Source organism: Rissa tridactyla, chromosome 6 (assembly GCF_028500815.1).
Source record: "Rissa tridactyla isolate bRisTri1 chromosome 6, bRisTri1.patW.cur.20221130, whole genome shotgun sequence".
NCBI lineage: Eukaryota > Metazoa > Chordata > Aves > Charadriiformes > Laridae > Rissa > Rissa tridactyla.
The window spans coordinates 34,196,622-34,212,426 of NC_071471.1; the positions used below are offsets into that span (position 1 = coordinate 34,196,622).

Sequence of the window (15,805 nt, forward strand, 5' to 3'; positions counted from 1 at the left end):
ACTGAGATTCTGAGACTTACAATTATACCATAATTATACATCTATGTAATTACACTTTCACTCATTCTAAATGCTACGATTTCTTTGATTGATTGATTTTTTTCCAGTTTTGCTACAGTGGATTTTAGAACCATATGGCTTTCTTTACCCTTCAGACTTTGTCACTAATCAAAGAGTCAGACAACTTGGGAAAAGAAGGGGGTTTTATGGTGGTGTTGAGATCCAGTGAAATATCTATTCTTCCCTAAACATTCACCCTCAACTTTCTCCACGATGAACTACAGCATGAGCTTTTAACTAAGTCCATTCTCTTTGCTGTAAAAATCTGCAGCCAGCTATGTGGTTCTACTCTTACGGAGGGAACTTCTAGCACAGGTAGGAACGTACCAAATATCACCTGTAACTTAAATTAAGCCTCTAACATTATACTCTCCATTTATTTTTCAAACTGGGATTCTTTGCAAAAGATCCAAGACTTTTTAGGCCACCGTTAATAAACTTCAAGTGCCACTGAGTTTATCTAGATTTATTAGCAATGCCCAAGAAAAACATAGTTTTTCACCTATGGTAAAATGTGAGGGAGTATAAGGACCAATATTATTTTGACATATGTACAATTTCTGCTGAGTCAGTGCTGAGATTTAAAATCAGGTCTTTAAACTCATCAATCTAGGCATTTATAGACAATAAACATAAATACGTAATAGCACAATGTAACAAACTGTTTATGATACTGGGGACAAATTATCCCAACACCTTTTACGAATTCCTCTTACCTTCAGTTCTGATTTATCGCAATTCATCCTTTCTAAGTACCTAAAGTTTTGGAAGAAAAGTCTGGAATTTTCTTTTTATCTGATTTTGTTTGGAAAACATACTGTCATTCTTAGTAAAATCAATCAATGGAATCTAATAAGATTTTCTTCCAAGAAAAGTAATAAAAAAGAACAGGATCAGGCTAACTGAATCAGCAGGGAGTTGACAAGCAGGCATATCGGAGAGAAAAATGGGAAGAGTATCCAAATATATTGAATGCAATCATATATGCACCATTTGTGAATCAGAAAGTACAATTTTCACTCTGTAATAAAAAATTGAATTTTAAGGTTCAACTTAATAAACCCACCGGTTTTATTGGTACTACTAAGTTTCACGCGGTTTTAACTTGAAAGATGAGAAAAATAGTTTACTTTTTTGTTAAATTAAATAAAAAAAAGAAAAGATAAAAGGAACCACACAGACTCTCAGACTCTTGAATGATTTTGCATTTTAGGGGTTAGTATAGCTCTGGTTCTGAAGGCTGGAAGCAGCCTTTAGGTAAGAGCCATATTAATCAACTCCACGACATAAATTTCATATTTCTAGTCAATCAAGTGGGGGTTTTGCGGGTTGCTTTCATTTTCTTTGGCTTGTGACTTATGGCAATTCACTGAGACCACAGAAGGCGGCTACAGCGGGGCTCACACCCAAAATCTTAAACACCTTAATTCTCAGATTTTCTTTTCATATCCCAGTAAACTTAAATAAACACAAATGAGTAATTTTACCCAGCGCTACAGGACTAAGGATAAGCAGTGTTACAGTTCCTAGTAAAAAATGAGGAAATAGCCCCTTTAAATACCAATGTAAAAACAGCGATATTATCTATATATAATTAGGAAAATGTACACCCTCCACTTCCTTCCTTATGACTTAAGTCTACTTCTTGCAAAGAGCATCACTGTAAAGTGTCTGTATGTATTCATAATAATGTAAAGTATTTGTGAGTTTAGTCAGACTGTTACTAAGATCAGAAATCAAATAATTTGACAAGGTTGTTTTAGTAAAGCATCTAGTTAGATTCAGGTAAAGCAGCTCAGATGAAAAATCCTATAGAGAGAAAAGTGTCACTAAAAGAGGCATTGAAAAAATTATTACTGCTAATCCAACAGGAATTAATTTTCTTTCCTAATGACATATGGATATGCAGACTTGTGCGTGGTGAAGAATTGAGCCTGCGCTTCCTAGAGGGGTTCTTAAGCCTCACCTCCCATTTGGGGCTCTTGCTTTTTGCTCTGATTTAAAATAAACCTGAAAAGCCAAAGGTGTTCCAGCGCCTGCCTGTCTCCTCAAAGGCAGCCGGCCCTTTGGCACCTGAGGAAATGCCGACTCTGCCGATGCACCAAAAAGTCTTTTGCCACCATGTCCCTTCTGCCATGTGTTGCACTGCACACCTTTGCTTCACACATGAAAACACTTTGTGAATTAAAACCAAATTAAGAACAGCTGAATTCAATTAGCGCTTTTAAACTAAAAATGGAAATGAAGAAAAATTTACATGGTGTTTCTAGTACTTATGAATGTATCTCAAAACACATGAAGACCATAAATTAATCAATCAAGCTAATACAAAACAAACTTTCATGCACTCCAAGGAGAAATCCTGCTCTTTAAAGCACTTTTTCCACGTTGATCACAGTCACTTTTGAATCAATTTTCCTTTCAGATTCTGATGAACTGCAGCAATGCTGCAACACTGTGAGAAAACATCTCTATTTTTAAAGCGTTCCTCTTCAATGCAATTAGCATAGATGAGAACATTCCTATTTATTTTGTGCTTTTAATCTATTTTTTTAATAAAAATCAAACTTAGCCTGAAAATATTTCTTTAATCCTATTAGGAATGAGCATTCCACACAGATTTTATGCTGCCTTAAAAAAAGAATCTCGACTAGCAGATTCTCCATTGAATATGCCAAGCTTCGTAAGCAAATCGTAATATTCCTAATCCCTTTGCTCACTCTCACATCTTGTAAGTCGATGTACAGAGTTAGAGAAGGCTTTTAATAAGTGTCATGGGACATGAGGTCAGCAGCGCTTCTTCCCGACAAAAGCAGCACAGCAGAATAAAAATGTTTTTAATTCAGTAAACAACTCAAGTTTGGCTTCCTATATATTTTTTGCCAACCCACGCATCTATTTGTTCGGTCTTTATTGTTGTGTTCATCCACACGTAATAATTATGCACACGGTCAAGTTTCTGCATGCTCCCAATAAGTCCTAATAAAGAATCAAATTAACTCTGTTCACATCCGTCTGGGGACAAAAGACAGACGCAGCTATTATATTCTTGTGTTTATGGTCTTTCTATGAGCATACACAGATTTAGAAATTAATGGAGAAAAGAAAACAAACAGCAAAGTCCCCACTTACATCTCTGTCCAGAACTCGGCCAGTGCTATTTAGGTATAACCTCTGGCTGATGGGATCGAGGATCACCCAGTAATCTACGTTGTCCTTTAAGGAGAGTTCGATGGTGGGGTCCGGCCCTCCTGCGGTCCCTTTGATCAGCATGTTGTCAACCAGGATAGTGCCTGCAAAAACAATAAACACACAAGGGAGAAATTTATACGGGCATCTCCATTTTTATGTATTTTCCTAACAACTGCAACACTAAAAATACTGTTTTCTAACTAGGTTTCTGGTATTTTCTGTTTTGAGGGATATTTAAAAAGTCTGAATCTTATTATCTGCAATGAAAAACTGCCTCTGACACTGAAGCTATTTCAGACAATAGTAGAAGCAGCACTTGCAACACACAATAATTTATGTTGACGATGAGACCCGTCGTATAAAGATATCTATTTAACATTATGAATTTTTTCTCCACTGAGCAATCATCACCCAATCTCACCTCAAACAAATGAAGGCACTCAAATAACAACCAAAACCAGAATAAAATTTTCCACAGCAAGAGTGACACGTCAAGGTGAGGGGGGGAAAAAGAACAGTTACGTAAAGCTCTCCAGGAAAAAAGAGGTTTTATACCTTGAGTTGCTCTGCAACAGTGAACCATATTGCAGCATAAAGAAATTACACCTCTACCTACCAAGACAACGGTAGCACTTAATTAGGACCAGCCATCTATTCAACATATATAACGTGCTTTTTTGTTTTCTTGTCCCATCCTGTCAGTGAGAAGCCTTGCCTAACAGCTCCGTTAGTTCACAGTACCCCCGATGTACAGAATTTCCTGTGTAAAACACTCCAACTCACTTTCCAAATGTCAAGCATTACTAACTACCCTAAACCTTGCACTCTGGTGCCTCAGATTTGCATGCAGAGGGTATGTTAACACTTCTTTAACATTTCATTATTCTGAAAAATTAACACTACCCAGTTTTCTCGATGCTGAAATATTAAAAGAAATGATCTTTGTTCAAGTTCATCAACAGTTACGAAGAAAATCCTTGAACGTCACTGGCTGCAGAACATTTAAATTTGTTAAAAACATTTATCACGTAACCTCCTGTATTAAGGGCCCAAATAATTTATTCAAAAGTCAAGAGTAAAGTTTCTTTACACCTTAACTTTGTAACAACAGCAACTCTGTATAAATACATTCATCTGGGGGCAGGGGGGTGGTTCTGGGTTGAGCCAATGCTTTTTCTGGATAAGACAGTAAAACTAATTACTGGTCTTAATCACAGCAAACTGTTTTACAGTCCTATCGAGGAAAACACCACAGTAAGGTTTTTTCAATCATTCATTTTAAAACTACTTTTTATAACACAATAGAGATGACGGAAAGAAATACTGCCAAACATCGATAACTTTGCATCAAACACCAGTTTCAAGTCAGAGGAGCAATACCCTCTTAGCCACATGAGAAACACAGTTGCTGCCCGTGTGTTTTACAGTTATCAGCCCCGTTTCTTGTGCAATACTGTCCGTACACCCCAACCGGCACACAACTTTGGAGCCATCACCACTACTTTTAACATAAAGAGGATTTCACCAGGAAGAACAAGCCGATTGTCAACTCTGTGACAGCTTGAAGTCTTTATGTCTAGTCACTGATGCCTCTAAAATCTGTAAAATCCACCAGCTTCTGTATATTGCCCTCATTATTGTGCCTCAAGGATGATGTAAAGAAAGGTCAGTAGTACAAGTTTGAGATCACTTGAACAGAAGGTGCCCCAAGAAAAGCCACCCTGGGAAGACAAAAAAACCCAACAGGGTAACAAACCCCACAGCCACCCTAAAGGCTTCAGTTGTTCTGATTTCCTCTAGTCTTGTTCAGATCTGAAGGCTACATCTCTGCCAGCACTAACGCCAACAGAAGGCTCTACAACTCCACTGGCATGACTCTCGAGGGAACTAAAAATCTGCAATTTCCACCTGTAAACAGCAGAGCAGTAGGCGTGTCTATAAGGTACTGCTTTATAGAAAATACTACATGTACAAATTCTTGCTGGAAAAGGGGGAGCTGAAGGGATGAAAGAACTGGGGCAACTGAAGGAACCAGATGACACAGAAAAGGGAATAGGAGAGGGTTGTGAAAGTAATGGAAAACTATACTGCAACAGACAATTAGGAAATAGGGGAGGGAAAAAGCAGAAGCTTCTGACTTCTCTCCCATGTTGAAGGCTAGTAGGTCCATGAGGAGCAGAGGGACCACAGCACAAGTTACCAGGACACAGAGCTACTGCAGCTGCCCACCAGTACAAGACTTTAAGACGCTTATGCAATCATGACATATAAAGAGAGTTTCTTCCTTTCCTCAGAAAATTAAGTGTTTAATAAAAAAGAAAAAAAATAGAGATTTTCCTCTAATTAAAACTGGCCCCTGGCTTCTACAAAACTCAAGATTATAAATATAATCCAGCATTAGTAGGTTCTGGTTGAAGCGACAGTAGCAAAGGGAAATTCCCTTCAGATTTAGCAGTCGCACTGTAGAGAAACCCAGCGTATGCAGCACTGAAGGAATGAGACCAAGAATCGTGGCAGAGCTCTGCTAACAGAAGAGTCATTGGGGCCGTGCCGCTGGGAACGTATCTGTTACCCTTTCCATGAACCGCATACAAGTAATCAGAGGAAAAAATGCATACCTCAAAGGCACGCATAAATTCCTCATGGCACAGTGTGCATTTGGAAGCAGCAAGACACAAGGGCCATAATACCACAAGCATTTTCCACATGTTAAGGATTGCAAAAAAAGAAAAAAAGAAGTTCAATTTCAGACTGAAACATCTACAGCAAGAGGAAAGTGCTGCAAAACAAGTCAGCAGTGGTTGTAACAGTCCTTGTGGGGGCATACACCAAATATTGTACTACCTGGCGTCTACAGGCAGCTTTGGTTCAGGATAGGTGATGTACACCACAGGTTGGTGCTCTTTGTCGAAGGAGGCTTCGTCCTCCCTTGCCTAGTTTGTAGAAGATTGACTTTTGCCAAACTCAGCCTTCTGAGAGGGCTAACGAGCTCACACAAGTCAATTTGCAATTAACCCGAGAATAAATGACTGAAGTTACATACTTAAAAAAAATATATATTTGGTCAACTTAAAATCTTGATGTGATGATGGATTTTGTACAGCCTCCAGTAAACCACTGCGACTTAACTGACCTCACTGCCCCGAATTCTGCATCTCATTCCGCTCCCCTCTGTTGCACTCTGTAACAGCTATCTGCTTGATTTAACAAAGCGCTTCCGTTCGGGTGGTTTTGATACAGCGACTCTTTTGTTCTTAAAAATGGACTGGTTTTTCTTCAGATATTCATGAGGCACTTGTACTCTCTCTTCAAGAGACAGCAGTTTGTAGATAAGCATTTTAATAGCCACCCTTAAAATACTATTCTTCTAATTTACAAAGAATCTGACACTGTCGGTCTTTTTTTTTTTTTTTCTGTTCCCTTTAGATGTCTATTGTCTTGTTCCTTACGTCCTGCCTCTGTCCTTGGCCTGAAGTGCCAGGGAGGTAACCTACTAACAATACATCTGAATACATGTAGTTCAATGCAAGTACATCAACAGTCTGTCCATTAACTCTCCATCCATGTGAGCACAACAAACACGTCCCTCAGTGCTTGCAATGCACTAATACAATATGTTTAGACAATATGCTTTTGTAAGAAGCTCAAACAACACTCTAGCTGAAGTGGAATCTTTTACCTTGTTATAAAAGTTGCATCCCTTTTCCTACAATTATACTGCAAGTTCAGTTTTACAGTACTGGGGGGGATAAGGGGTTGGCCAAAGCCTGAGGGCACGTGACCAGAATGCTGCCACCCGTGGTGAGGAGAGAGGGGGTCCATGAAGCTCCATGTTTCTTGTACTCAATTTCTGGGACGCTACACTCAAACACCCAAATGTTCAATAGCGTTTCAGCACAATATATTCCCTGCACTTCTGTCCTACATGCGCAAGCCATGGAAAAGGGCACCAGGGACTACGATCAGTGATACTTCTTCCTGGCCAATTAAAAAAAAAAAAAGACTGATGTGAAAGTTTGATGGCACATCAACACAAGTAGATTTTAAGAACAGCTTTTCATCTTGTGTGGAGGCCACAATTTGGCTGCTTTTCCACCTTCACCCAAACCTGATCACCACTGAGATGCCTTATGGAAAGACCGTGCCGATTTTCAAGGGGTTAGGACAGAAGAAGCCTCAAGGAATCAAAGCCAAGCAAGTTAGTTGTTTGGCTAAAAAAACAACAAAAAGGTCAGAAACCAACCGACCGTACAAGAAAGGAAAGATCTCTTATTTTCAGGGGTAATAATATTTCTTCTGAAATTAATGACATTTACTCAGAAATGTTATCTGAGCTTGTTTGGAATAATTCAACAAATAGCTACAAAATAAGACAACAAAAATAAAAATCATAAAGCGCTGTAAATATTATAAGAATAATTACGTGCTAAACTATCCCTTTGAGAGGAATCCGGAGGCTGAAAATCTTCATTAGACTGAAATAGTAGGGGGAAGGGTTTGGTTTTCCAGATCAGTCTCGGCAGAAGGTGAGCTTTTTATGGGAAGGGCTTTATTATGAGGGACTTGAGTGCAAAAGCCATGAAATACGGAATTTGCAGTTCATGCTCTAGTAAAGACAGCAGACCCTCAGTGCTCAGTGAGGACTCACTTCTTAAATGATTTAACACGTCTTGGGATTATTTTAGTTGAATGTTTCAGCAGAGCTCTTTTTTAAGGAGTCAGTGATTTACGACTGGTCTGGGAATAACCCTTATGCCGGCACATGAATCAGAAAACAGTATTCTAGCAGAATGACACCCGCAGCACTTTATTTTTAGGAGTTAAGAGGCAGCTGCGGTTTCTCTTTCTGCCATCACTGAGCTCAAAGCGTGTGCACGTCCCACCTCTGATTGCTTTATCAGAGGGAGGTCAGGGCTTCAGGAAGGTCTCCACGTGCCAGTCCCACCTTCGTCTGCTCAGGACCATTAAGAATGTGCTGCAGAACCCGAGTTCCACCTGCACAAAGCCCATAGGGTCCCCTCCACTTGGTCACTCCGGAGCAACACTTACAGAGTGTCCAATACGCCAGATTTCTTTCAGACAGTGCAAATGCGCATTAGAAAAAACACCTATATCTCTGTACCGCTCTCCTCCACCTGCTGTAAAGCAATTTGAAAAAGGGGATTATTTTCTTATAGAAAGGCATTAGATGGATCAGTTGAAATGGTAGTTGCTTTTTTGATATTCTACAGAGTTTTCATAGCTAAACCTGGATCATAAACTTATTTTTCTACATTTGAAGATGTATGTCTGTAGAATAGGATGGATTAAACATCAATAAATTAGAAATCAATAGAAAATAAAAGCCTTATTGCAGAAGTAAATTCTCAACATTATCGTGAACTTACTTAGTCCCATGCTGCATGTTCATACACAAAACCAGGATAATTCTACAAAGCCACCTCCTGGATTACATACTTCCTATTCTCCTCCTCACATCATCAGTAGGGATCCCTGACAAGTTTCCAAGGTTGTTTCAAGATTGTTTTCCTGTTGTCCTGACCCATCTTTCTCCCATCCTGCTCCGTCTGCAGCCACAGCCTCCAAGCAATTATAGAGCATAGCTAGAACCAGCCCATTATTTCAGCCAAACTAGGAGTTTGACAAGTTCACGTTTAAGGCTTTTATTCCTAGTCCTCCCGCGTGGACCTTATGCCTTCACACCTTCAGCCACTGTAAGAATTTGTGGGGAAAAGGTCTGCTCTTAAGACATTGAACAGTACCAGTTTGGGTCCATTGTAAGTGAAGGTCACCCATTTTCTTGTTTCAGTGCTTCCCAGCCAGCACAAAGACAGAGACTTAGCACTAACAACTCCTGCTCCAGGCTGAAACGATGGAGCAAGGTGATGGAAGACATTTTAGAGGCAGCTCCCGACTGGGGAAAAGCAGAAGCACTGGGATCACCGTCAGTTCAGAGCACACATATGCCTGTCCTGCAGGACATTAAGAATCACGGTCCTTCCTCTCCTCCTTCCCTCCACATCCACAATGGGACCAGGGTCTCATAAAGCCATACAAGCAGCACCTCAGTACTTCACACACAAAAATCAAACAGGACTTTGAAAAATCTGACCCACACCATTTACACTCTACATCAAAACATAACAAATAAGGATGAAAAGAAACCGGAAGAAAAAACATTGATGGTCAAATGCTAACTACTAAATTCACTAAATATTCAGTACTTGCCTTCCTAGGTGTATAAACCTAGATTAATGTTTTTGTTAATTTCCTCCTTTTAAGAAGATAAGCAAGAGGTGAACAGATAAAACAGTGACTGTGGAAAGACAGAGATGGATGCCCAGGGGAAAGCAGAGGGTAAAGAGGAAGCAGAGTTTAGGTCACAGAGCAGCACTGAGAGGAGCAGAGATTTAAAAAAGCCGGAGGACAGAGCAGGGATACAGGAAAGAAGAATTCAGGCTGCAGAGACTATACTGTTCTAAACCAAAAACCACTAAGGACTGGGGAGGCCAAGGGTCTAGCTGATGACAAAGTTCACAAGTTGCAAGTTTATTCTAAGTCCCGGGTCGTACATTATTCTGCACAAAGCCCCATGCTGTAAAATTACAGTAGCAAAGGGGCATCTTAGACAAAAATAAGCACCCTGTCCTTCCTTGCACACTTACGACAAAAAAACCCTGAAAATGATGAATACTAAAGGCTTAAAACAGGACAACATGAAAACAGTTGTTCAGAAATCCTTTTTCAAAAATAACTTTTTTTTAAATGCTCGGGGCAGCAGCAGGGTAATTGCTTCGTTCACAGAAGGGTCCTCGTGTTCCTCTAATGTTTCACCGGGAGAAGGTCACCACCAGGCCCCATGCTGAGGCCACTGATGTTGCTCTTGTATTCTCTTTCTGGAGGTGCTTCCGACAGAAAGCCTCTTTGTGCTGAGGAACCTAAATTAAGTAGGTAAAGTGTACCAGAGCCCAAGGACTGACTCAAGTGTGTTGATTTTTACCATACCATTATTTTATTTCTCCACGTCTCAACAGAACCCAGGACTTTTAGATTAACTATGCTTGTTGGATCTCAACGGCCCACATTCCTCCACCATACTGTGACAGACTACACAGTGCAAAATCCAGAGTCCTACTCCCAATTATTATGGCAGCAATCTAAGGTAAGTTAGAAAGAGATGTAGCTCCCTCCCCATGGTATCAGAGCCATGGCCGCACTGGCTGCTTCCTCCCCACTCCTCCAGCAGCCACATTTATGAGACCTTAAACCAAAAAGGACCCTTTATGTAAGGTTCTTCCAACACCGCATTTCTCTTTCTGTACCCAGCTTGTGAGGTGCGCCGTGCTGTGCCTGCCCACCCTCGCTGCTGAGAGCAGCACACCTCCCCTCACCCCCCTTCCCTCCAAAGCTGCCTGCTCCTCACATTTTGCCCTCCCTTTCGCTCAGCACTGGTATCAGGAGCCAACATTGTTGAACAGAGCCTCTAAACATCAAAGGCGGCTTTTCACTATATACAGCAGTATTTTTGCAACATGGGACCACAGGAATGTCTTTGTTGGATCAGAATGCGGTCTGCTAAATCCTTTACTAGGTGGCCAACAATACTCTGCATTGCAAGCAGCAAAGCAAAACAGAACAAGTCTGAAGGAGATAAGGCAAGAGAACCCGCCATTTCATACATGAACCTAGGACGAACTTTTCTCCCTGTGAGGATCACATTACATTTCTCATCTGCCATTCTCTGTCCTAGTCGCTCCATATTAACGTTTGCTGTGTACTCCTTCCCCCAGCCCCGCCTGGGTTTTGCTTTGTTTTGGGTTTTGTTGTTTTGGTTTTTTTGTTTGTTTTTTTTTTTTTTTTTAAATTACGCTGGACAGCATAGCTGGCCAAACCAAACCAATCATTCTACTTCTAGAAAACTTGTAAGCATGCTGAATAACACAGGTCTTAGCACACATTCTTGCAAGAATCCGCTGCTGACTTTCCTCTACTGTGAAAAGCAGCCATTCTGGTTTGGGGTTTCTTTGGTTATCAACGCAAGAATCCTGCCTGTCGTGACACTTCTTTAAAGAGTCTTTGCTAAAGGAACTCACCAAACTACTTCTAGAAATTAAGTTTACTTTATCTCCCTCCTCCACATGCTCCTTGGCTCCAGATCTCCCCTGTCCACAGGCTTATTGGCTTTACAGGTAAAAAAAAAAAAAAAAAAAAAGACATTTGAGGCATTTAAAACCACACAGGCTCTTCTTCAAAAGCTTTTAAAAGCTTACAATTGCATACATTGAGAGAAGGCATCAATCGTATTTTGCTCAAGGGACTATTTCTAAATAGCTAACTATGCATATGTTCAAAATGTATCGACCTGCTAACTGAAGAAAAACTAATAATCTGACCTCTCTCCCAGTCAGCAGACGTGGATATGCAGAGCAGCAAAAGTTCTCTGAACAACTGGAGGGGGGGTCAGGGTTGTTGGCCGTGGGGCAGCCAGAAGGACTTTCCCGCAAGTCCAGGGGCTTTTAGCGGCCTCCCCAGCCCCCAGCCCATCTGCTGTTGGAGGCTCTTGAGTCTTTGGCAACCCACAAGGGTAAAATAGCTCCTGAAATAAAATTTGGAAAGACTTTGAATTGTGAGATTCCTCTTATTCTTGGTTTTAGCAAACAGGACCAGAAATGGAATGCTAAGGTTGACATAAGATTCTCCATTATCTATACAAAAAGCTGGCAATTCTTGAAAAAAATATTCCCAGATTGGGACGCTGGTAGCAGATAACAAGTACAGACACAAAGAAAATTACCATTAACAAAAATATTACCTGATAAAGTACCCACACTGACAATGGAAAGGCTATCATGACAAGAAAATACACAGGCTAGAATTTCTGGGAACATTTCAAAAAGAAAACATTCCTCTTACCAGACAGCACAGAAATAATAAAAATGCACACGCTACAGTCAGCGGTGAGATAAAAAGTCTTCGGGCCATTCCGGCAAACACTTTGTTTCTTGTCTCATTTCCCACAAGACCTTGGCACCAGCAATTCTTGAAGGTGATTTAAGATTTTAAGACATACAACAACAAAAACAAGGATATGCATAAAAATAGGCAGAATGCAACAACTTTTGAGTTAGGCTTTTCTGGGATGGAGCTATCTGGAATTAGAGGAGCTTACTCCAGTTACACATCCTTTGATAAAGGAAATGCATTAGCACCATTAAGTTTCACTGTACTTAAACAAACTCTTTTGCAAGGTATAAAGAACAGCATAGGAATTATCCCTGCATTTCATCTGGGTCAGGCGATGAGGGAAAATGTTTTCAAAATGACTAAAGGCCGTGGAAAAAAGGAAAACAATGCTGTACAGGAGAAAAAAGAGCAAACGCAATGTCCTCACCTAAAAGGAAAGCAAATGAACACATGAACCTGTCAGAGGTTGGAAAGGCAAGTCAGACAGTGAGAACGGAGGGCTGAGAGCTGGTAGCCCTGGATTCAGGAACTGGATTAAGAGCTCCTCGCCTAAATCCAGGAATGATCACGAGCCTTCTGAGAGGAGGAGACCTTCAGCATTGGATGTCTTAGGAAGACATCAGACAAACTTTCACCAGAACGCATCCCCACCCACCACTTCTGGAGCCAGAGAAAGGGACTCACAGTTCTTTTTTCTGTCATCCTGTTATTTTCAGAGACAGAGCAGAAGCTCAGCAAGTTTTACTTCCATTCACGTACTGGACCTCTTCCTGAATTTGGCCCAGTTTATGAAAGTTGCAACTGGAAAGCTCTTCTCTGCCTTACTAAATGCTCAGAGATGAGGGAGAACCAACACAGGGAAACCTGGGCGCACAAGGGACCGTGGGAACATGAAACTTCACACAATTCAGGTTCTGGAACAGCAATGTTCTGCCATGATTCGCAAGGTAGAAATCACCCCAAAGTAACAGGCATTGCTTGCCACAGTAGTGAATTCTACAGACTAGCTTTTGCACTGAAAGTTATCACTTCTGAGAGTAAGCAAAAGCCATGCTGAAAACTCCTGGGTTTATTTTGGTACCTTAGGAAAAATAAATATGTATATCAACAAAGTTCATGTATATTCCAGGCCAGAACTGAGCTCCTGGGAACACCAATTCCCTGGGTATGTGCATAGATTATTAAGTTAGGTACCTGCAAACCAAACAATTTGCATTTAAAAGGAGTCATGTTCCCAGGGATATCCGGGACTTCCCATTTAAATATATTATCACAAACCAAATCTCATTTCTATTTCAGACCTGTTTTATTTTATTGAGGCCATGTTAATAAACAATAATAAATGTTATATTTACTCTTCATTTGCCAAATATGTACCAAGCCAGGACTGAGCTCTGATGGTCTCCTGTCTTTACTAGAGCATGAACTGCAAATTCCGTATTTCATGGCTTTTGCACTCAAGTCCCTCATAATAAAGCCCTTCCCATAAAAAGCTCACCTTCTGCCGAGACTGATCTGGAAAACCAAACCCTTCCCCCTACTATTTCAGTCTAATGAAGATTTTCAGCCTCCGGATTCCTCTCAAAGGGATAGTTTAGCACGTAATTATTCTTATAATATTTACAGCGCTTTATGATTTTTATTTTTGTTGTCTTATTTTGTAGCTATTTGTTGAATTATTCCAAACAAGCTCAGATAACATTTCTGAGTAAATGTCATTAATTTCAGAAGAAATATTATTACCCCTGAAAATAAGAGATCTTTCCTTTCTTGTACGGTCGGTTGGTTTCTGACCTTTTTGTTGTTTTTTTAGCCAAACAACTAACTTGCTTGGCTTTGATTCCTTGAGGCTTCTTCTGTCCTAACCCCTTGAAAATCGGCACGGTCTTTCCATAAGGCATCTCAGTGGTGATCAGGTTTGGGTGAAGGTGGAAAAGCAGCCAAATTGTGGCCTCCACACAAGACAAAAAGCTATTCTTAAAATCTACTTGTGTTGATGTGCCATCAAACTTCCACATCAATCTTTTTTTTTTTTAATTGGCCAGGAAGAAGTATCACTGATCGTAGTCCCTGGAGCTGCAGCAAGGCTCTACAGGCTTCTAGGTTCCTCCTGCCAAATGGGGGAAACTGCAAGTTCCCAAAATTCAAGGTAGGGGGAAACAGCTGAGTTGGAGCAATTAAGAGTTTCCCGGCTCTTTCCCTACGGATAAGCCTCAGGATCTTGGAAGTTGCATGCGAAGCAAAGGCCCTTCTGGTTCCTCCTCCCTGACCAATACTTGCTACACCTGGGCAACAGCTGCTGTATGCACAAGATGAATGTGAATTGGAGAGACTGGTCATTCTGTTTCATTTATATTTTTCTGAGAGGATACCATATTTCTATTTCCATTCTACAGAAAATAAAAAAGAAATCTAATTTCCATTCTGATTCTAGGAAAATTACTTATTTGGAAATACAGATTTTTGTCACTCAGGAAATGCCAAGCTTTGGCTGGGTTTGCCTCTCAAAATAGAAACACATATTTCAAAGTTAACCTCAAATACATCTCTAGGATTGTGCAGACAGGGTGGGACTTGAGCTTTCAATACAGGCAAGCAAGATTGATAACAAGGAGATAGGCATGTGCATGGCGGGGTGTCTCTGACCGGCAAAATTCTAATGCGAACTATTTTATCAAAATGAGTGTTTCAGCACGCAACCCACTGAGATGGAGTGCAGGGCAGCTCTCCATTCATCACGTTTCCTCGGGAAGACGGCATATTCAGGTAATCTGTTTTGCAGTTCTTGGGCACATTTCAGAGTGTGTCATATCACGAACGTATGTTAAAAACTGGTTTTGTAAATCTTGCTTGCTTTCCAATTCCTTTAGCCGTTACTCATGCAAATCAACAACGGGGTTTTAATGGTTCTCTGTTTAGAAAAGTCTAATTTACACTTTAAACACTCAAGGACTTATAAATAATGGAACAGATCAAGCATTTATTCGGGAACATCGTGATCAGGCAATGGCCATTGAAGGTGCAAATTAAATGACTTGAATGTTTTCACCTTAATTTGGAGCCATCCTAGGGCTTGTTTGCATACCGTTCTGAGCGGAGCAGCAGGAGCCTGTAACACTCTGCTCTAAAGTTGAATTATTAAAATTATAGGTCTCCCTAAACATTGCTCATGGCTATCTGCATAATTTTTTTAATATTTCCTAGACTTCTGCTGTGCAGTATAACCACTGCACGTATCTGTTTTCTCCTGATAAAGGAGGCGAAAAAGGACAACTTTCTGATGCTTATCCATCCTCTCTACTTTCTACAGGGAAGTATCCTAGGAAAAAAAAAGAAGAAAAAAAGAAAAAAAAAAGGAAGAAAAAAAAAAAAGAAGAAAAAAACCCCAAAGCATTGCCAGCAAACCTGAATTTTCTGGGTGCGCTTCATTCAATAACAAAGGCAGAAAAATCAAAGCCACATTTCCCCCAACGTAATGACTTAGTCTGAGCTTGGCTGTAGTCTCCCAGCTGCAGACGTCGGGAGGCCACAGACAACCTGAGCCTTGAGAAAAGGGAGTAAAAAGGTGAGTGGGTGGGAAATGCAGGAG

General features: G+C 40.5%; 1 protein-coding gene across 17 annotated transcripts in view; it reads right to left on the bottom strand.

The window, feature by feature from the left end:
* The window catches only part of PCDH15 (protocadherin related 15), an 827,643-nt gene that overhangs the window by 268,812 nt on the left and 543,026 nt on the right, over positions 1-15,805 (bottom strand). For all 17 annotated transcript variants that reach the window (XM_054204839.1, XM_054204838.1, XM_054204854.1 and 14 more), the window contains one exon: positions 3,193-3,353. In XM_054204839.1, the coding sequence (XP_054060814.1) occupies positions 3,193-3,353 (161 nt within the window). The remainder of the gene's footprint in view (positions 1-3,192; positions 3,354-15,805) is intronic.